At 55.7% G+C, this 22,251-nt stretch overlaps 1 protein-coding gene across 5 annotated transcripts in view; it reads right to left on the bottom strand.

Moving 5' to 3' along the window:
• The window catches only part of AMPD2 (adenosine monophosphate deaminase 2), a 44,616-nt gene extending 34,478 nt beyond the window's left edge, over positions 1 to 10,138 (bottom strand). Inside the window, exon 1 of one of the 5 annotated variants that reach the window (XM_043533724.1) lies at positions 10,011 to 10,138. In XM_043533724.1, coding sequence (XP_043389659.1) covers positions 10,011 to 10,020 — 10 coding nt within the window. In that variant the 5' untranslated portion in view covers positions 10,021 to 10,138. Of the gene's footprint in view, positions 1 to 1,776; positions 1,797 to 6,323; positions 6,878 to 10,010 lie in introns of those variants that run through there. The other 4 variants (XM_043533726.1, XM_037885021.2, XM_043533725.1 and 1 more) reach the window with 4 other exon arrangements.
• Between the last annotated feature and the right edge of the window lie 12,113 nt (positions 10,139 to 22,251).

Here is a 22,251-nt window from a genome sequence, read left to right as displayed (position 1 = left end):
GGGATAGCTTGAAGTGCCTGTGAGGGGTTTATGGGACACTTTAAAGCATCTCTGCAGCATTCGGGTATCACAGAATTCAACTAGACCACTCCCTATCCACTAGCAGTCACAAGACCATCCACCCAATTATTCCCACTTCCCTTGTGCCATTATTTACACCAGTTCAACATAAGTGTGAATCAGAACAGTAATGTTCTATACCCAGTGTCTGCATGAGCTGTAGAGCGACAGAGAATCAGGTCCCTGGGTTCAACTCCTGGCACTGCTCCAAGCTACCTGTGTGTCCTAGGATGAATCGCTTCCCTGTGCCTCAGTTTCCCTACCAGGTAAACAAGGGGACAGTGCTACTTGCCTACGATTTGCATAGTGCTTTGAGAGCTGTGACTGAGAAGTGAATAAGTGCTAAGTGTTCTTATGACTACAGGATCCAAGTCCCAGAAACCCCAGGACGTCTTCTCATGAAGGCTTCCCATCGGCACCTTTAACCCAAGCTGGCGACCAGGTAGCTGTGATATTAGCGTGCTCCTGCTCTCGGGAGCCCACGCTTTCTAGAGCGCTGGCAGCATCTGACTAACAGTTCCTGGAATAATTACCATCCAGCGGGGTTTGCTCACTGAGAATGCGGCAAAGAATTCTCTACTAATCCAGGCTGTGTCAGTAACCAATGGCCTTAACCCTTCATAAAATGCCTTAGAATCCTAGAATCTCAGGGTTGGAAGGGACCTCAGGAGGTCATCTAGTCCAACCCCCTGCTCAAAGCAGGGCCAATCCCCCACTAAGGCCTAAGGCATTGTACACCTCGAAGGGCAGTCATTGTCCTAGGGCGAAAGCTGGCATCTCTGACCAGTAGGCAGCAGTGCAGCTCCTGGCCCCCCTCATGCACTCCCTGCTGCACATCACCCCCTCTCACCCGCCCCGCCTCAGATCTCATGCTGGGAAGCAGCAGTGGCAGTGAAGGGAGGGGAGGTGGATGGAATCTGGCAAGGAGCAATGCTTGCCAGAGACTGCACTATGGCAGGAGGGTGGCAGGGAAGGGATCTCAGGGGAGCACAGGGAGGAAGCAGGACAAGGAGAGGCTCAGCTTGGAGCTGGGGGAGGGTCAGATTTAGGGTCCTGAAGGGGGAATTGGCACCGAGAAACCTGTGATTAAGAACAACCACAAATGTGGGGCTCGAGCCCACCATCTGCTCAGCAGAAACCAGCAGACTCCCTGGGCCCGGCTCAAACCCACACTTCCCCAGGCTGGAGTGGGCGTAGGGGCAGAGTCTAGGCAGCAGGTGACACAGCTCTGCTGCTGCGTCCTCGGGGAGCAAGGGCCACGGATCCACGCAATGCACGGAAACAGATAGCACCTAGGCACTGACTCTCCAGGAACCTGCCAGCAAATATCAAATAGGTGCCCCAAAGACCTGGGTCAGCCATCAGCCCTTACCCCATCTCCTCAGTTACCCTGGAGCTCATGTGACTTCTGCCCAAGCCCAGCATCCCTGGGCTGCAGGTCTCAGCTTCATACCGAGGTGCAGCCAAGCTGGAATCTCCTCTAAGGGTGTGTCTACACTGCAATTAGACACCCGCAGCTGGCCTGTGCCAGCTGACTCTTAACCTGCAGGGCTCAGGCTAAGGGGCTGTTTAACTGTAGTGTAGACACAGGACCACTTCACAGGGTCCTAGAGCCCAGACTCCAGCCCAAACCTGAACATCTACAGCCCCACAAGCCCGAGTCAGCTCCCTGTCTGCAGGATGCCTCCCACAGCCCAGGGGACTCGCAGAACCCACCTCAGCTGTCTGCATGAGGCAAAGTGTGTCCTTGGCAGTAGGCTCTCACCAGCATGAGCTTCCTCACAGCAGTGCCCTGTCCATACCAGCTCTGAGTCCCAGAACCAGCTGCATCACAGATATGCTGATTTCACCACCTTCCTCACACCCTAGAGGGATGGTGCAACCCAGTGACTCTTCCTCTGCTGGAATCCTGTCTGCCTTGACCTCCTCCTCCTCTAGTCAGCCTCTCCACTCCCCTGGCCCAGGTGGCTCTGCCTTGTGGGAGCCGTGCAGGTTCTGTAACCTGACCTCCCCATGCGAAGGAGCGCACAGCGGGGAATGCAGTGACATGCCTCACCAAGCGCTGTCGGGCTGCGGCCTGCCAGGCATGTTACTAAGGAGGCTGCTACCCATTTCAGGAATTATAATTACAGGCAAGAAAAACAAGGTATTGATCCACATGCAGAATTACACACATCTCTATCCCCATGTGTCCAGGGCAATCAGCACATACACGCACGCACATACACACAGACACAGGTTAGCATCAGGGTGTGCATCTGACACAGCCATATGAATACACGCTCCCCCAAAGACACAGCATGCTGATCAGCGTCAGCTGGGCTTCTAGGCGCGATGGTAACAGATGATAAATAAATGAATAAGAATAATGTGTCCATGCAACACAGCACCATGAGGGCACAACACAACACCAACATGCAGATTAGCTAGGTGCATTATGGGCTTTTCCCTCCCCGCCTGCCTCTGACACATCAGGATGCCAGCTGCTTAGGCGCTCAGATACTACGGTGCCCGAGACTGACATAGGACAGTGAACTAGATGGCACAATGGCCAGATTCAGTATTAAGCTGGATTCCATCTAACCTAGCATGGCATTCGCTCTGGGGCACGTGCACCCACACCTGACAAGCTGGGTGCACAGCACCCCCAAAGGTGTCAGGGACCCACCCAACATTCACAGCCCCCCTAGGGGTCAAGTTTGGAAGTCTGTGCTGAAGTGGCATGATTCTCACACCACAAGATACAAGCAGCCCCCACTGACTATAACAGGCATCACTAGTATCCTGTGGCCAGAGAACAGGACCCAAGGTTACCTGGCCTGCAGAGCTGACATCAAAGTCAGGGACCAGGTCCCCCAACATTAGAGGATGCTGCCCAGGTCCCCGCAAGCCAGGTGTGCCCAAGGCTTGGCATCTCTGTAGCAAGCTGCCTTTGCAGACTGGGGGACCTGGAATACAGTGGAGGGAGAATGTTGTGTGGCCCCCAAAAGTAGTGGTGGCAGTGTTCCAGGCCTCAGAAATGACCCCAAATTTTGGTTTGGTCCATGTATTCTGTGCCCACAGACCCATGCCACACACACACACACCCACAGACCAGCCAGGGCTCACAAGGACATAACACTTGGCTCTTCCACGGCAGCTTTCAGCCCAGGATCTCAAAGCACTCGCTGAAGGCAGGCGAGGAGCATCACCCCCATTTCACAAATGGGGCAACAGCCACTAACTCACTGGGGATGGCTCAAAGCTAGGAACAGAAGGAACCCAGGCACCCCGGCCCTCACCCCCCTGCTCTAACCATGACACCGCACTCCTGCCCAGAGCCAGGCAGGGAACCCCGGCCCCCAGCCCCTGCTCTAACCATGGCACCACACTCCTGCCCAGAGCCAGGCAGGGAACCCGGCCCCCGGCCCCTGCTCTAACCATGACACCGCACTCCTGCCCAGAGCCAGGCAGGGAATCCCGGCCCCCGGCCCCTGCTCTAACCATGACACCGCACTCCTGCCCAGAGCCAGGCAGGGAACCCCGGCCCCCGGCCCCTGCTCTAACCATGACACCGCACTCCTGCCCAGAGCCAGGCAGGGAACCCGGCCCCCGGCCCCTGCTCTAACCATGACACCGCACTCCTGCCCAGAGCCAGGCAGGGAACCCGGCCCCCGGCCCCTGCTCTAACCATGACACCGCACTCCTGCCCAGAGCCAGGCGGGGAACCCGGCCCCCGGCCCCTGCTCTAACCATGGCACCGCACTCCTGCCCAGAGCCAGGCAGGGAACCCGGCCCCCGGCCCCTGCTCTAACCATGACACCGCACTCCTGCCCAGAGCCAGGCAGGGAATCCCGGCCCCCGGCCCCTGCTCTAACCATGACACCGCACTCCTGCCCAGAGCCAGGCAGGGAACCCGGCCCCCAGCCCCTGCTCTAACCATGACACCGCACTCCTGCCCAGAGCCAGGCAGGGAACCCGGCCCCCAGCCCCTGCTCTAACCATGGCACCGCACTCCTGCCCAGAGCCAGGCAGGGAACCCGGCCCCCGGCCCCTGCTCTAACCATGACACCGCACTCCTGCCCAGAGCCAGGCAGGGAACCCGGCCCCCAGCCCCTGCTCTAACCATGGCACCGCACTCCTGCCCAGAGCCAGGCAGGGAACCCGGCCCCCGGCCCCTGCTCTAACCATGACACCGCACTCCTGCCCAGAGCCAGGCAGGGAACCCCGGCCCCCGGCCCCTGCTCTAACCATGGCACCGCACTCCTGCCCAGAGCCAGGCAGGGAACCCGGCCCCCAGCCCCTGCTCTAACCATGGCACCGCACTCCTGCCCAGAGCCAGGCAGGGAACCCGGCCCCCAGCCCCTGCTCTAACCATGGCACCGCACTCCTGCCCAGAGCCAGGCAGGGAACCCGGCCCCCAGCCCCTGCTCTAACCATGGCACCGCACTCCTGCCCAGAGCCAGGCAGGGAACCCGGCCCCCCGCCCCTGCTCTAACCATGACACCGCACTCCTGCCCAGAGCCAGGCAGGGAACCCGGCCCCCGGCCCCTGCTCTAACCATGACACCGCACTCCTGCCCAGAGCCAGGCAGGGAACCCGGCCCCCGGCCCCTGCTCTAACCATGGCACCGCACTCCTGCCCAGAGCCAGGCAGGGAACCCGGCCCCCAGCCCCTGCTCTAACCATGACACCGCACTCCTGCCCAGAGCCAGGCAGGGAACCCGGCCCCCGGCCCCTGCTCTAACCATGACACCGCACTCCTGCCCAGAGCCAGGCAGGGAACCCCGGCCCCCGGCCCCTGCTCTAACCATGGCACCGCACTCCTGCCCAGAGCCAGGCAGGGAACCCGGCCCCCGGCCCCTGCTCTAACCATGACACCGCACTCCTGCCCAGAGCCAGGCAGGGAACCCCGGCCCCCGGCCCCTGCTCTAACCATGGCACCGCACTCCTGCCCAGAGCCAGGCAGGGAACCCGGCCCCCAGCCCCTGCTCTAACCATGGCACCGCACTCCTGCCCAGAGCCAGGCAGGGAACCCGGCCCCCAGCCCCTGCTCTAACCATGGCACCGCACTCCTGCCCAGAGCCAGGCAGGGAACCCGGCCCCCAGCCCCTGCTCTAACCATGGCACCGCACTCCTGCCCAGAGCCAGGCAGGGAACCCGGCCCCCAGCCCCTGCTCTAACCATGACACCGCACTCCTGCCCAGAGCCAGGCAGGGAACCCGGCCCCCGGCCCCTGCTCTAACCATGACACCGCACTCCTGCCCAGAGCCAGGCAGGGAACCCGGCCCCCGGCCCCTGCTCTAACCATGGCACCGCACTCCTGCCCAGAGCCAGGCAGGGAACCCGGCCCCCAGCCCCTGCTCTAACCATGACACCGCACTCCTGCCCAGAGCCAGGCAGGGAACCCGGCCCCCGGCCCCTGCTCTAACCATGACACCGCACTCCTGCCCAGAGCCAGGCGGGGAACCCGGCCCCCAGCCCCTGCTCTAACCATGACACCGCACTCCTGCCCAGAGCCAGGCAGGGAACCCGGCCCCCAGCCCCTGCTCTAACCATGACACCGCACTCCTGCCCAGAGCCAGGCAGGGAACCCGGCCCCCGGCCCCTGCTCTAACCATGACACCGCACTCCTGCCCAGAGCCAGGCAGGGAACCCCGGCCCCCGGCCCCCGCTCTAACCATGGCACCGCACTCCTGCCCAGAGCCAGGCAGGGAACCCCGGCCCCCGGCCCCCGCTCTAACCATGGCACCGCACTCCTGCCCAGAGCCAGGCAGGGAACCCGGCCCCCAGCCCCTGCTCTAACCATGACACCGCACTCCTGCCCAGAGCCAGGCAGGGAACCCGGCCCCCAGCCCCTGCTCTAACCATGGCACCGCACTCCTGCCCAGAGCCAGGCGGGGAACCCGGCCCCCAGCCCCCAGCCCGCATCACGACAGTCGCTGCCTCCTGCCCGCTCCCCCCGCAGGCGGCGCCACACGGCCCCACACGCGCCTGCACAGCTCCCGGCCCCACACTCACGCGCAACGGGGGGCGCGGGGGTCCCCTTTTCCTCCCCGCGGCCCGATCCATCCCTGGCCTCTGCCACCGCTGCTCCCCTCCCCGCAGCGGCGCCCCCAGCCAGACGCCCACGGTCACCAGATCCCCCGCGGCGGCGGCGCCCGGGCCCACACGGCCACGAGGGGAACCAGCGACCCGCGTCCGCCCGTCCCCGCGGCCCCTGGGCGAGCGGAGAGCCCCGGCCCCGCGCGCGGAACAAAGGCGTGGGGCCCGGCCGGCGCTCACCTGCGGCGGCGGGGGCCTGCAGGCTGCCCCGCTTCTGGAAGGGGGGCCTGCCCCGGGGGGCCGCGGCGCCCGCCGACATTTCGCTTCCGTGCGCGGCCGGCGAGCCGGAGCTGCGGAGCCGGCGGCTGCCCAGAGCTTGCGCGGCCCGCTCGCCCCTCCCCGGCTGATGACTGGTGCGGCGAGCGCGGGGCTGGAGCGAAACCCGCCGCCTCCAGGCCCCGGCCACCGAGAAGTGGCGCCCCCCTGCTCGCAGGGGAGGAGCGTGGTCTGGAGCAATGCCTGGATGGAAAAGGGGGGCAGTGCTGCTGGAACTAGGGGTGCCGAAGTAGAACTAACAGACACCAAAGACCTGGTTTCCAGGGTTTCCATCGGCAGCACCCCCCACTGCAAAAAAGTTCCAGCGCCCCTGGGGGGCTCCCCCGCAGCTTCCCCACCCAGGCCTGTCTGATCACAGCTGTTTCCAGGCCCGCTGAGCCCCGGGGGTCCCTGTAGCCCCGTCTCTGGCCTTTGCCAGAGGCCAGGGCCAGCAGCTTCAGAGGAGAGGAGAAAGAACTGCAATGGGCAGTTGTGGAATATGGGGGCTCCTGGCACCCCACCCCACCCTGGTGCCTGCCCACCTCCACAAACACATGCCTCAGAGGTGTGTCTTTGCCCACGGTGGCATTTACAGGCAGATCTACCCTCTCACATCCACACTGAGACAGGGCTTGGAGCAGGAGAGGAGCAAGCCAGGCCCCCCTGCCAGGGGTCTCCCCACAGAACAGTATGTTTCCTCTGAGGATCCTGGCGTGCCCCACAGCCATTGCGCTTTCCAACCCACCCTGATAGACTCCATTCCCTGGACGCAGAGGGGTCACACACAGCAGTGCATCGGCATCAGAGCCGGAATCGGAACCCAGTCGTCCTGCCACCTCCACCCCTTGTGCTAACCACTGAGTCACACTCCCATCCTGATCTGCAGGACAGGCAAAGATTTACACCGCCTTATGTTCTGCTTTCCCCAAAGGGTATTTTCAGAGGGCGTCAGCCCCGTCCCACACATTCTGCTCCGAGCAGTGCTAGAACAAGAGTCATGAAAAGGGGATCCACTGTGGATAGGAACAGAACAGCTGGGACAGGTCCTCCCCACCTGCGTCATCACCAGTAAAAATACTCTGGAAAAGGCAGCATGGCCTAGTGGAGAGAGCACTGGACTAGGAGTTCTCTTGCTGACTCTGCCACTGGGTGACCATGGGCAACACTTCACCCATTTCTGCCTCGGTTCCCCCCCCCCCTTGCCTGTCATATCTATTTAGACCAGAGGTCCCCCAAGTGTGTGGCATGCTCCCCTAAGGGGGTGCAGAGGAATGTCTGGGGGAGCGCAGTGGGACCCAGGCCAGCCCTCACAAGGGTAGGGGGGGAGTGACACCCATCCCCTCTCCACCCCCAGCTGTGCTCCAGTCCTGCTCCCAGCTGCGTCCCCAGCTCCTGGCCCTGGCCCTAGCCTAAGTGAGGCTCTGTTGACGGTCCTGCACCAGCCCCCAGCCTCACCACTGGCCGCAGCTCCATTCTGGGGCTGAGGCTGGGCGCAAGGCCAGGAGTGGAGCCGCATCTGGCCACAGGCCCAACTGCCGCCCCCAGCCACAGCCCCACTCCAGCCCTAGACCCACCCCCAGCTGCAGCCCCCTTACCGAGTCCCTCCTCCCTTCCTGGAGCTGCGGCCCCACTGGCTCCAGGGGGTGGGTGGGTGTGGACAGGAGGGTGTGATCCTTAAAAGTTTGGGGACTGATTTAGACTCTCGGCTCTCTGGGGCAAGGACTGTCTGTTGCTGTGTGTGCGGCACCTCGCACCACCTGTGACAGAGACATGCCCAGGCAGATAGATTACCCCTGGGTCTGACCGTCCTCTCGCTATTTCACAGAAGGGGGTTGGGTGCCGAGCACTCGCTGATTTCTGGGGTATTGCAGGATATTTGTGTGGGAGAGTTTTAGAGCATGTAACCTGCGGGGTGCTGGGTTTCAGGCCTGTCGAAATGAAACTTGTCACCTGAGGCGAGGCAGGTCTCACTCAATCAACACCGAGAACAATGGACATCAGGGGAGCCAGCCCTGTGTTTACTGTCTGGACCAGGTGCAAGCTTGAAGATTTACAGAGACAAAAGAACCCCAAGAAATGTCTCTGAACAGGGGGCCTCTGGGGGAAGAGCCAGTCTGTAACTGTGCTGGAGATGAAGAGCCCCAGGAGTTATCCATTATGGAGGAGACACTCTGCCAGCCGGAGCGCCTTACGAAAGGTGGATCTCAGCTTTGTGAGCCGAACAAGCACTCAGCTTTGGGTGAGGAATACCTTATTCCAGGAAAGAGACTTGTTACTTGTTAATACATGTGGGCTGTAGACTGCATGTTACCTTTCCTTTGACCTCCTGTGTCCTTTTATTTGAATCTTTAACTCAAGCTCTGTTAAATAAACCTGTTTGGTTCTAGAATAGCCACATCTCAGTGCTGTGAGCTAAGGAGAGCAGGGAGCTGAGGGGAGGCTGGGGAACCAGGTGCAGGGCATCCAGGGAGCAGCGGATGGGTGTGCCTTGCGGGTGTCCAGAAGGCAGAGGAACCAGGCTCTCAAGTAACAGTGGGATATGTTTATTGCTAGCCCGCGGACAGAGGGGGGCTCAGGGCGCCCAGAGCCCACTGCTTGCGGTGCCAGTAGCCAGCAGAACTGGGAGATTTTCCCCTGGTGGGCACAGGCAAGGCCCTCGCCCCCTGTAAGCAGAGGGGAGTGATTTGCCCCAGGCACCTCAGGTCACCCCAAAAAGCATCACGCTGCCCTAACAGAAACAACAATAAAAGGAAGAATCTGGCGCTCTGTCTAGATGCTGATTCTGGCTCCAGCCTGGGGCTTGGAGATTTCACAACAGCTGGTTGCGTCACCTTTGGCTCGGGGAATTGCCGGCAGCTGGGCTCTGCTGAGCTGCCCTGGGAACCTGGTGCCCCGGGGGAAATGTTTCTGTTTGCACATTTCAGGGGAGGAAATCTTCACCGCCCCTCGGGCCGAACCCCGAGCAGGGGCGGGGTCGGGCCAGGGCCTTTGGCTGGAGCAAGGAGCCCCTGCGATTTGAAGGGCCATTTCCAAGCCGCTGCCGGAGAACTGCGGATGATTCCCAGCGAGGTGTGATCGAGGAGCCGGAAACGTGACCCAGGAACCCGCGGGGACTGGGCAGCCCCCCTGCCCCGGGGGAGCGCTCGGCCCCCCTCGGCGGCGCGGAACGGCCCTGCCGGGGGGGGTGCGCGGAGGGCAGCGCGGGGGCTGAGCTGGAGCCAGACCAAGGCCCGGCTGAGTCAATGGGACCAACACGCCCCCGGCCCAGGATGTTAGCGCCTCAGTTCTTGCCGGGGGGAGCTGGAGACCAGCCCCCCCCGCCGGGTGTCCGCGCACAAGCGAGGCGGAAAGACAAAGAGGAACCGAACAATCCGCCTTTGCGCGACAGGAGCCGAGCCCCGGATCTTCCGCCGGGGGGGCCGACCGCAGCCCCCCCCCCCGGCTGCAAAGCCGCCGCTGGGCTCTGCAGCCTGCGCCCCGCGTGGGGGGGCGAACAGCAGCGGCCGGGCGGGGGGAGGGAGGCTCGAGGGGGAAGGGGGCCCGGCGCGGGAGGAGTCAAGCGGGGGGAGCGCGGTGGACACTGGTACAGAAGCCCCCAGCCCCTCGCCCTACCTGAGGCCATGCTGATCCCGGGGGGCCGGAGGCTAGCGGGGAAGCAGCGGATGAGCCCCAGGGCCTGGGAGAAGAAAGCGGGCTCTGTGGTAAACCCAGGCGTGGAGCCAGGCGGTCCCAGCCAGGGCGCTCTGCCTGCCCTGGAGTCCTGCCAGGGGAGGCTCTGGTCTACAGCCCGAGGCCAGTTTACTGCAGGCAGGACCCCCCCCCCCCCCCTTCAGCTGTAGCTCTGTCTGTGCCTGGAACTTTAGCTGTAATGCTGAGCAGGGGAGCTAAAGGAGAATCTCCATTAGCTGTTAGCAGTATAGTGCTTATGACCCCCAGCTGAGCAGTTCTGAAGCCATCCAGCAGAAAACAGCCGGGACACACCAGTGAGCTCATTACACTACAGATATTAATAGCAGCTCTTGCAATTTTCAGCACCCCCCGCCCCATGAGTAATTCTTGGCCTCCCCAAATGCCCCTTCCCCACATCATTGCAGGGCCCTATTCAGAGTTGCCATTCTTCTCTCAGGGTTGACACCACTGACTTTATTAGAGTTTCACCAGGCAGCAATTTTGGGCCTCTGTTGTTTAAAACCCTTCATGGACTTACTCCAGCCCAGCTCCCAGACCTGGAGCCAGATCTTCAGCTAGGGTAAATGGATATGACTTCATCAGTTTCAATATGACTAGAGCGGCCAGGACCGGCCCTAGACTAAATGGCACCCCAGGCGAGGAACATCTTACGCACACGCACACACACCATCCTCCGCAGTCTTAGTATAACTATGTCCTTTATTAGTCGCTGCTTACACCAAGTCTTAAAACACAAGTACACTTTCACAATTGTGCAATCAAACAAGGTTCACACGATATCGCAGCGGAGCTCTCACTTCACATCTCTTCGTTCTTACATCTCACTGGCTGGTGACGCCCCACCCCTTATCTACCCGAGAGCGCCAACCACTACTCAAAGGTGTCAGCGGACGCCACCCAGAAGAGGCATGACTGGACAAGGGCCTGGAAACAGGCCCAGATCACCCCCCATCCAGCTTCCTCCTCCTGAAGTGATGGGTGGCCATCTTGGCCAGCACCAGGAGGAGGTAGACGAGGTGGTCTTGCAACTTTGTGGGGCCATGGATGGGATGTGCATAGATGAGGCAGGGCGGGAAAAAGTGCAGCCAGATTCTCCGCGAGGTCCTGGAGCAGCCAGAAGAGGGGCTGCAGCATGGCACACTCTGCATAGATGTGCACCAGGGTCTCTCTCCTGCTGCAGAAGGGACGGGTGTCAGGGGATTCTGTGAACCATGCCAGACATATGCCCATGCTCACAGCTCCATGGAGGATCCACCAGCTAATACCCCCCGATGGGCTGTGGAATTAGGGTGGAGCTTAGACTGTCACACTTGAGCTTCCACCCTCTGCAGATGGCAGCTCCTCTTGCCACTCGGTGTCGGGGTGAGACACGGGAAAGGAAGTGGATGGTATGAAGCATGAGCATGTAAGGATGTTCTCTGGGTGCACTTCGGAGACAGACCAGCTGGATGGCATTCAGTCAACTCAGGGAGTGTGTCAGGGGCAACTGCAGAAGCTTGCGGGGTGTGATGCTTTGGAATTCAACCCAGACCAGTAAGGGGTTGTGTCACGACCTGCCCTGCAACTCTAGGTGCCTCAAATGCTACTCTGCCATGGCTCAGAGCTCTGACACCAACAGCCAGCCTACAGGCATGTAGATCACACCCTGACTCCCACCTGCCTTGGTGACTCCTGGCAGGGTGAACATAAGAATGGCCATAGTGGGTCAGACCAAAGGTCCATCCAGCCCAGTATCCTGTCTGCCGACAGTGGCCAATGCCAGGTGCCCGAGAGGGAGTGAACGTAACAGGTAATGATCAAGTGATCTCTCTCCTGCCATCCATCTCCACCCTCTGACAAACAGAGGCTAGGGACACCATTCCTTACCCATCTTGGCTAATAGCCATTTATGGATTTAACCTCCATGAATTTATCCAGTTCTCTTTTAAACCGTGTAGTCTTCACAACCTCCTCAGGCAAGGAGTTCCACAGGTTGACTATGCGCTGAGTGAAGAAGAACTTCCTTTTATTTGTTTTAAACCTGCTGCCCATTAATTGTATTTGGTGGCCTCTAGTTCTTATATTATGGGAACAAGTAAATAACTTTTCCTTATTCACTTTCTCCACACCACTCATGATTTTATAGACCTCTGTCATACCCCCCTTAGTCTCCTCTTTTCCAAGCTGAAAAGTCCTAGCCTCTTTAATCTCTCCTCATATGGGACCCGTTCCAAACCCCTAATCATTTTAGTGACCACAACATCCTCCTACTCCCGAATTTCCCAATGCCATCTGCCAATGTAACAGTCTGCTAGGGTTTCCAGGCTTGGAGTTACAGTGTTACCCCTCTCAGCCTCAGCAAGTGGGAGTTCTGCTGTGTGCCAACTTCCTGATCGGAACAAGAGCTCTGTGTAGCTCAAAGGCTTGTCTCTCCCACCAGCAGAAGTTGGGCCAATACAGGATATTGTGTCTCTAACTCCTGACGCCCCAGCAGGCTGCCTGGCCAGCAAACTCTTCAGGGCTCTGCCAGTCCAAGCCTTGCCTGCCAGGTAACAGACAATGACCCCCAGCTCTTGAGTTCCCCAGAGACGTCTCCCTGCAGTGTCCAGCCCTCGCCTGTAGCACTCCTAGGAGTTATTCAGTTCGCTGCTCCTGTAAAGAGACAATATAATTTAACTGGGGCTTGACAAACACTCTGATTTCAATCACAGCCTGAACTGGTTTATAGTAAAAGTAAAACAAGTTTATTTAACAACAGGATATAGGATTATGTGATACCAAGTGTAGGGAATAAAGACAGAAGGAAAGCACAAGCAAACAAAAGTAAAAATAGGCTTCTAAGACTAAAACTTAATTTCAGCACGTTACAATCCTTCCCCTTGGTTGAAGGCTCAGACGTTCTGTGAGCTCAAGAGCTCCGGCCCCTGGAATCCCCCAAGAGATGGATACCTGAATGGCTCTCTGTTTCTGCTTACACCTCCCAAAGCTCATTGACCCTGTTCCAAGAAGCAGGAGGACCTCCTGCTCTTCTTCTGTTCCTGTGGGTTTCCCATCCCCCTGCTGATTCATATGTAAATGGGGCTTCCATTGTTTTGATTCCATAAGGCTTAATTTACACTGGAGACAGGTAGCTGCCTTCCCTCCTACCTGGGAGAAAACCCTATGTCTGGTCACCAACTTTAAAGTGTAATATCGATGAGTATCCATAATGCCTGCTATAGTGTTAATGCAGACTAGGGTATTACAGGCTTTCCTAAAAGATCTCATGCCATACACTTCTATCACACAGTAACGTTGTATACAATCTGTTGATTCAATATGTATCATTTGAGGGTCAGACCCCCTGTCTTTAGAGCCCAGTAAACCTTTGAAATGGATTATTCTGAAATGTATCCCCAGATACAGTTTCTTGCTTCTTCTGGGGTGTAGATGCTGTGTTGGCTCCACCCCTGCTTGATAGCTTTGTTTACCTTATATGTAAATGTACCTTCATTGTCTCTGCCTGAGACCAGGCTGGTTATACAAGCAAGTACACATTCTTTTGTCTAAGGCAGCCTAAGTCCATGCATTGCTTGCCAAACACGTTTTAAGAACATAATCCTAGCACATATCCATAACCCTTTGTACACCCCCCTTACAGACATCAGGCAAGAATATTAGTGATCAGTGAGATATGAGTTTTTCAATGACATACGACATGCCACCTTTTGGATATATTATCATGGCAACAGTGTGTTAGGTGTAGTGAGTATGTCAGGCCTGACAGAGTTGCTGACACAGAGTAGTGAACAGTCAATGGGCCTGTGTCTCACACAGGGCAGGGGTCTGATGAGAAGCTCAAGTGGGCTAGGGGTGGGTGGGGAGCACCCTCCTGCAGGACACGCTCGAGAACAGTGAGCGAAGTAGGGGATTCTGCCTGTTCCTAGAGAAGGGCAACAAAGGTGTGACAAGATTATGACTATCAACAGATGGCTAAGGCAGTGGTGCTATAAGGAGGCCTTTGGGATGTATGGCCACTGGGAGGCATTCATGGACAGAGGGCAGTTCTCTTGGGATAGACTTCATCTGAGTAGGGAAGGAAATAGACTTCTAGGATGGAGGCTGGCACAACTGATAAGAGAGCTGTAAACTAGGAATCTGGGGGAGATGGTTGGTTGGGAGATGTCCAGGTAATCTCCACGCCGGATTTTAGCATTGAGAGGGAAGAAAACAAAGTAAGAAAGGATACAGCCGTGGGTAGGAGAATGGACATAAGGAGGAAGGGCAGTGTGGATACCAGTCTAATTGGTCATACTGGCTGTAGAATGACCATGCCTCATCAGGTAAAGAATGTGAGCGAGGCCAAACAGCAAAAATTAAGATGTTTGTACACCAATGAGAGGAGCCTAGGTAACAAAATGGAGGAACTACAGCTACTGGTGCAGGAAGTGAAACCAGATATTATAGGGACAACAGAAACATGGTGGAATAGTAGTCACGACTGGACTGCGGGTATTGAAGGGTATGTGCTGTTTAGGAAAGACAGAAATAAAGGCAAAGGTGGTGGAGTAGCATTGTATATCAATGAGGAGGTAGACTGTAAAGAAATAAGAAGCGATGGAATGGATAAGAGAGTCCGTCTGGGCAAAAATCACATTGGGGAAGAAAACTACTAGAGCCTCCCCTGGGATAGTGCTTGGGGTGTGCTATAGGCCGCCGGGATCTAATTTGGATACGGATAGAGCCCTTTTTAATGTTTTTAATGAAGTAAACACTAATGGAAACTGCATGATCATGGGAGACTTTAACTTCCCAGATACAGACTGGAGGACGAGTGCTAGTAATAATAATAGGGCTCAGATTTTCCTAGATGCGATAGCTGATGGATTCCTTCAGCAAGTAGTTGCTGAACCGACTAGAGGGGATGCCATTTTAGATTTGGTTTTGGTGAGTAGTGAGGACCTCACAGAAGAAATGGTTGTAGGGGACAATCTTGGTTTAAGTGATCATGAGCTAATTCAGTTCAAACTGAACGGAAGGATTAACAAAAATAAATCTGCAACTAGGGTTTTTGATTTCAAAAGGGCTGACTTTCAAAAATTAAGGAAATTAGTTAGGAAAGTGGATTGGACTGAAGAACTTATGGATCTAAAGGCAGAGGAGGCCTGGGATTACTTCAAGTCACAGCTGCAGAAGCTGTCGGAAGCCTGCATCCCAAGAAAGGGAAAAAATTCATCGGCAGGAGTTGTAGACCAAGCTGGATGAGCAAGCATCTCAGAGAGGTGATTAAGAAAAAGCAGAAAGCATACAGGGAGTGGAAGATGGGAGGGATCAGCAAGGAAAGCTACCTTATTGAGGTCAGAACACATAGGGATAAAGTGAGAAAGGCCAAAAGCCATGTAGAGTTGGACCTTGCAAAGGGAATTAAAACCAATAGTAAAAGGTTCTATAGCCATATAAATAGGAAGAAAACAAAGAAAAAAGAAGTGGGACCGCTAAACACTGAGGATGGAGTGGAGGTCAAGGATAATCTAGGCATGGCCCAATATCTAAACAAATACTTTGCCTCAATCTTTAATAAGGCTAATGAGGATCTTAGGAATAATGGTAGCATGACAAATGGGAATGAGGATATGGAGATAGATATTACCATATCTGAGGTAGAAGCAAAACTCGAACAGCTTAATGGGACTAAATCGGGAGGCCCAGATAATCTTCATCCAAGAATATTAAAGGAATTGGCTCATGAAATTGCAAGCCCATTAGCAAGAATTTTTAAGGAATCTGTTGTACCGTATGACTGGAGAATTGCTAACATAGTTCCTATTTTTAAGAAAGGGAAAAAAAGTGATCCGGGTAACTACAGGCCTGTTAGTTTGACATCTGTAGTATGCAAGGTCTTGGAAAAAATTTTGAAGGAGAAAGTAGTTAAGGACATTGAGGTCAATGGTAAATGGGACAAAATACAACATGGTTTTACAAAAGGTAGATCGTGCCAAACCAACCTGATCTCCTTCTTTGAGAAAGTAACAGATTTTTTAGCAAAGGAAACGCAGTGGATCTAATTTACCTAGATTTCAGTAAGGCGTCTGATACTGTGCCACATGGGGAATTATTAGTTAAATTGGATAAGATGGGGATCAATATGAAAATTGAAAGGTGGATAAGGAATTGGTTAAAAGGGAGACTACAGCAGGTCATTCTGAAAGGTGAATGTCAGGCCGGAGGGAGGTTACCAGTGGCGTTCCTCAGGGATCGGTTTTGGGACCAATCTTATTTAATCTTTTTATTACTGACCTCAGCACAAAAAGTGGGAGTGTGCTAATAAAGTTTGCGGATGACACAAAGCTGGGAGGTATTGCCAATTTAGAGAAGGACAGGGATATCCTACAGGAGGATCTGGATGACCTTGTAAACTGGAGTAATAGTAATAGGATGAAATTTAATAGTGAGAAGTGTAAGGTTATGCATTTAGGGATTAATAACAAGAATTTTAGTTATAAGCTGGGGACGCATCAATTAGAAGCAATGGAGGAGGAGAAGGTCCCTTGAGTATTGGTTGACCACAGGATGACTATGAGCCTCCAATGTGATATGGCTGTGAAAAAAGCCAATGCGGTCTTGGGATGCATCAGGAGAGGTATTTCCAGTAGAGATAGGGAGGTGTTAGTACCATTATACGGGGCACTGGTGAGACCTCACCTGGAATACTGTGTGCAGTTCTGGTCTCCCATGTTTAAGAAGGATGAATTCAAACTGGAACAGGTACAGAGAACGGCTACTAGGATGATCCGAGAATGGAAAACCTGTCTCATGAAGGGAGACTCAAGGAGCTTGGCTTGTTTAGCCTAACCAAAAGAAGGTTGAGCGGAGATATGATTGCTCTCTATAAATATATCAGAGGGATAAATACCGGAGAGAGAGAGGAATTATTTAAGCTCAGTACCAATGTGGACACAAGAACAAATGGATATAAACTGGCCATTGGGAAGTTTAGACTTGAAATTAGACGAAGGTTTCTAGCCATCAGAGGAGTGAAGTTCTGGAATAGCCTTCCAAGGGAAGCAGTGGGGGCAAAAGACCTATCTGGCTTCAAGATTAAACTCGATAAGTTTATGGAGGAGATGGTATGATGGGATACCATGATTTTGGCAATTAATTGATCTTTAAATATTCATGGTAAATAGGCCTAATGGCCTGTGATGGGATGTTAGATGGGGTGGGATCTGAGTTACTACAGAGAATTCTTTCCTGGGTATCTGGCTGGTGAATCTTGCCCATATGCTCAGGGTTCAGCCGATTGCCATATTTGGGGTCGGGAAGGAATTTTCCTCCAGGGCAGATTGGAAGAGGCCCTGGGGGTTTTTCGCCTTCCTCTGTAGCATGGGGCACGGGTCACTTGCTGGAGGATTCTCTGCACCTTGAAGTCTTTGAACCATGATTTGAAGACTTCAATAGCTTAGACATAGGTGAGAGGTTTATCGCAGGAGTGGGTGGGTGAAATTCTGTGGCCTGCATTGTGCAGGAGGTCAGACTAGATGATCATGATGGTCCCTTCTGACCTTAATATCTATGACAAGGCCGCCCTCACCTCCCAGCGCACACAACGCGGATGCACAAAGCGGGCATGCCCATGTGCTGGCCGAGCACCACGGGCTCTACCCAGTCCCACCGTAGTCCAGGAGGTCTTTGATTGTGGTGGCACCAGCCAGGACCAGCCTCCAGCGCACCCAGGGGGACACCACCCATTGCTCACAAAGGTGTGGGCTGTGTAGGGTTTCTGGTAGGAGACCTTCCCCCTCGGTGGTCACTGAGAGTAGCTTCCAGGTCCTGGCAGAGAAACAGCAGCTCAGATAGGTGCCAGGGAAGACCTGTCGGGTGGAGATAAAAGAGCTGCCAGTCGTATCGGAGTACCCTCCATGCCGGACTATGATCACCATAAAGGAGTCTCTGCAGGCCTGGACAGCTGAACGGATGCTCCTGACTGTGAATATAGGCCCAGGGGGAGGCTCAGGACACCCACAGAGAGAAACCCAGTACGCTCCTGGCCAGAAAAACTCCAGGATCTTCTTCTGGAGGCTGGCTAGGGTCCCTGGGGGTGGGATCAAGGTGGGAACCTGTGCTAGAGCACGGACAGGACTAGCTAGCTGATCACCAGTAGCCGCCCCCAAAGGGAAAGGCACCAGAGCAGCACCATCCACCTCCACAGCTGGTCAGACAGCCTGGCCTCCTGAGCGATCCAACGCCCCTCAGTGGGGCTGCCATGATCCATCCCTCCCTTGCACGGAGGATACTGTGACCTGCCCCCTCCCCGTCTTGACGGGTTTTTAGTGCTGCTCCCTGGGGCTGCACCCAGAGAAACCTCCTGCCCAGAGCAAGGAGGAGGAGGTCCCAGGGGGAGACTCTGCTCGGGATCACAGGTTCAGCTGCAGGCTCCACAACACCTAGACGATTCTGACAGACAGCAGGGCGGTCAGAGAAGAGCAAGGGGGAGCTGGCAGGTGGGAAGAAACTAAAAGAGCCCAAATCACCCGCTGAGCCAAGCACCTGCTCTGATCTACCAGGTTGGTCCCCAGCCTGCCATGGGGCATTTAAAGCAATTGGAGGGAATAACCTTGCATTGGTTTAACAGGGGGTTCCAGCCCCGTGTGCTGTTCTCTGGGGTGCAGAGGGCTGGTCCCAGCTGCCAGCAGCTCCAGGTGTTGAGCTGATGGCCTGGCAGCATCTCCCAGCAGCTGCCAGCTCTGCCCAGAATTGCAGCTCATGCACTGATGACTTGCTCAGGAGATTAGAGCCATGCATGAAATGGGCTCCAGGGGGCAGCCCCGTGTCACCTGATCTCTGAACCGGCAGGGGTTCGTTCTCCTTCGCTCTAACCTACCACCGCGCAATTCTCTCCTGGGGGGCTGGATGCCACCTTGCTGTTGGGCCTGTTATAAGAGTCCAAGTCACATGATTCATAGCAAGGTAATGGGGACGCCTGTATAGCTGCGAATTCCCCGCTGAATCAGTGCTCCAGGAAAGCGCTCACAGGCGCCGTGCCGCTGGCGGGGCCGTCTTTCAGCTGAGACGCAGAGCCAGGGCTCTGTCCACCACACGTGTGATGAAAGATTCCTGGGCTCTTGTCCTAATAAATTCTATCCTGGATAACTATTTCCTAGGGATCATAGGTATTTGTCTGGCCCCCATCACTACAGCCTCTGAGCCCCTCACACCTTTCATGGATTTCTCCTGTGCAGCCGGGCAGTTCACAGAGGGGGAACTGAGGCACAGAGTTACCCATACGCAAAGTACGCAGCTGCTTAGGGCATCAGGAAATGTGGGGCACCAAATTTCCTGGTGCCCTGTGCAGCTGCGTGCTGCTCCAGCCCCTGCTCCGGCTTTTCCCCAGGCCCCTGCCCCTGCTCCACCCCAACCCCGCCTCTTCCCACTCCTGCTCTGCCCCAGCCCCACCCCCACTCCACCCCTTCCTCTGAGGACTGCAGCAGGGGTCGGGCCCAACCCCGCACTCACTGGGCAGCGGGAAGTGGAGTGACCCAGGCCTAGTCCGCTCCACTCCGCTGGCTCCCAGCCACACTGCCGGTGAGTGCTGGGGGGTGGTTTCCCCCGCAGGGAGGCCTGGGGCTAGCCCGCCGGGGAGGGGCTGTGTAGGGCACCAAAATTGCTAGGGATGGCCCTGGTGGGAAGCATCAACACTGCTGCGGCGCAGCTGTGCTGCAGGAGCATAGACATACCCTGAGAAGTGATTTGGTCAAGGTCCTGGAGGGATTCTGTGCAGACCAAGGAATTGACCCTGGGTCTGCAGAGTCCCCAGGCACCATCCTAAGCACAGGGCCATCAATCCACTGCAATGCTAACCCTGTTTTCAAGGAGCTGCACATGCCTGTGGCATTATGTAAAAAATGAATCCAGCACTGATCTAGCATACAACAGGTAAATGTCACAAAGCAACAAAACTGGGTAATCATGTTCCTTATTAGAGATGGGGAAACTGAGGCACAGAAAGATGGACCAACTTTGCCATTGACCTGCTGGGTGACTTTGAGCGAGCCAGAAAAAAAACCACAGAGCTCAGGTCACCTGATTCTCAGCCCACTACTCTAAAATATTTCCATATAGAACTTGCTTTCCTCTCATCCTAGAGAACTGTATGGTGTTTTAATGCACCATTAAAAAACTGTCAAGTATCAGGGGGCAGCCATGTTAGTCTGAATTCACAAAACAACAAGGTGCTACCAGACTCCTTGCTGTTATTAAAAACCTGACGTGCCACCAGGAGGTGGATTACAAAGGTGGATTAAATCTTCTAGATGTATTGGTAGGGCTATCTATATCACCGAGGGTCTGGGGGTTATAGTGGATCACAACCTGAATGTGATGCAGTTGTGAAAAAGGCAAATATTCTGGGGTGTATGAACAGGAGTGTCATACGTAAGACACAAGAGGTAATTGTCCTGCTCCAGGGAGACCTCAGCTGGAGTTCTGTGTCCAGTTCTGGGAGCCACAGGTTTGAAACATGGATAAACTGGAAAGTCCGGAGGCAAGCAATCAAAATAGTAAAAGGTTTAGAAAACCTGGCATATGAGGAAAGGTAAAAATCTGGGTCCATGTAGTCTTGAGAAAAGAAGATGGGAGGGGGGAACCTGTTAACAGTCTTCAGATACTAAGGGCTGTTATAAAGAGGCTGGTAATCAATTGTTCTCTTTGTCCACTGAAGACAGGACAAATAGTAATGGACTTTATCTGCAGCCAGGGAGATTGAGGTTAGATATTAGGGAAAACTGTCTCACTCTCAGGGGAGTTAAGTGCTGGAGCAGGCTCCCAAGGGAAGCTGTGGAATCCCCATCCCTGGAAGTTTTTAAGAACAGGAAGGACACACACCTGCCAGGGACCGTCTAGGTTTACTTGGCCCTACCTCAGCACAGGGGCCTGGACTAGATGCTCTCTCAGGCCCTTCAAATCCTGATTCTATCTGTGTGCCTCAACCTCATAGGGATGCTGTCAGGCAAAGGAAATGCTTCAGACGCCCAGCAGCAAGCAGCACTCAGGAGAGGGAGGGACAGACATGCATAGGAAAGATTCTAGGTCAGTTAAACATGTGCTAATAATAAGGGTCTGTTGTGGAAACAGAAAAACAAATCCCTAGGCCGAAGCCAGAGCGAAGGGGTCTGTAAGCAAAGGGGAAGAGCGTTACAGTGAAGAGTTAAGGCAAGGGTCAGTAATTCATGTCTCTGCTTGTCCCCCTAGATTTCACTGTCCCTCGTTTTAGGTCTCTAGTTCACTCTGCCCCATTCACCCCTCAGCTCCTCACACTCTCTTTCCCTTTGGGGCCTGGGATCCACTTCTCAGCATTGGAAGTGGAGGGATAGTGGGAAAGTGCCGGGGTTAAATTCTGCCCCTTGCTCATACCAGCCCAGCCCCACTGCAAGCATAGCACATGGCCTGTGGTGCACAAGGGGCGTGCGTGCGTGCATGCGTACACATTCGTGCAAGGCTGGGAGCACGTGAGAGTGCTTGCGCACAGCAGGAGGTCCTTTCTTAGCTACCAGTGCCGGCTGAGGGCAAAGCCATCCAACGGAAAGGCCCCTGGGCAAGCAGGCTCCCAGCCTGAAAGGAGCAGGCTGCTGGGGCCATGAGTCCAGGGCAGGCCGGCCCCCGAGGTGAAGGCAGCCCTTAGCTCCCACACCAGGCCGGGGGCTGTGCTCCAGCCTACAACTGAGCCGCTTCAGCCAAGCGCCCCAAGGAAAGGATCCTTCCGGCAGAATGAGGCTGCCCCTTGGTGTCTGTACCAACCATGGGTTGTGGGTGGGGGGGGATCAGCCTGCACCATCCCCCTTCATTTCTCTCTCTCTCTCTCCCCCACAGCTCAACCCCTCACTTTCTCTCCTCCTCCCTAGGCTTCTCAGCAGCTCCCCAGGGCTTCCTGTTAATCCCACAAGGGCTGAGTGAGGGGGATTGGCCAGCAGCTTTATAACTCCTGAGCTGGGGGGAGGCCAGTTTCCACAGACAAGGCCCCCCTCCTCAGCAGCGCACCTCACCCTGCCCAGCAGGGCTCACACTGGGAAAGGGGGTGGGGGGTTTCAGTCTCTGAAGTCTGAGCCTGCCAGCCAGGGGTCTGGATGCAGCACTGGAGAGGTGGGCACCTGCCTGCCAGGAGACGGGCTCAGACACACTAATGCATTTCACTGAGGCCACCAGAAGGCAA

Source organism: Chelonia mydas, chromosome 21 (genome assembly GCF_015237465.2).
Source record: "Chelonia mydas isolate rCheMyd1 chromosome 21, rCheMyd1.pri.v2, whole genome shotgun sequence".
Lineage (NCBI taxonomy): Eukaryota > Metazoa > Chordata > Testudines > Cheloniidae > Chelonia > Chelonia mydas.
The sequence above is the reverse complement of the archived record's forward strand: the minus strand, read 5'-3'. Positions and strand labels throughout refer to the sequence as shown.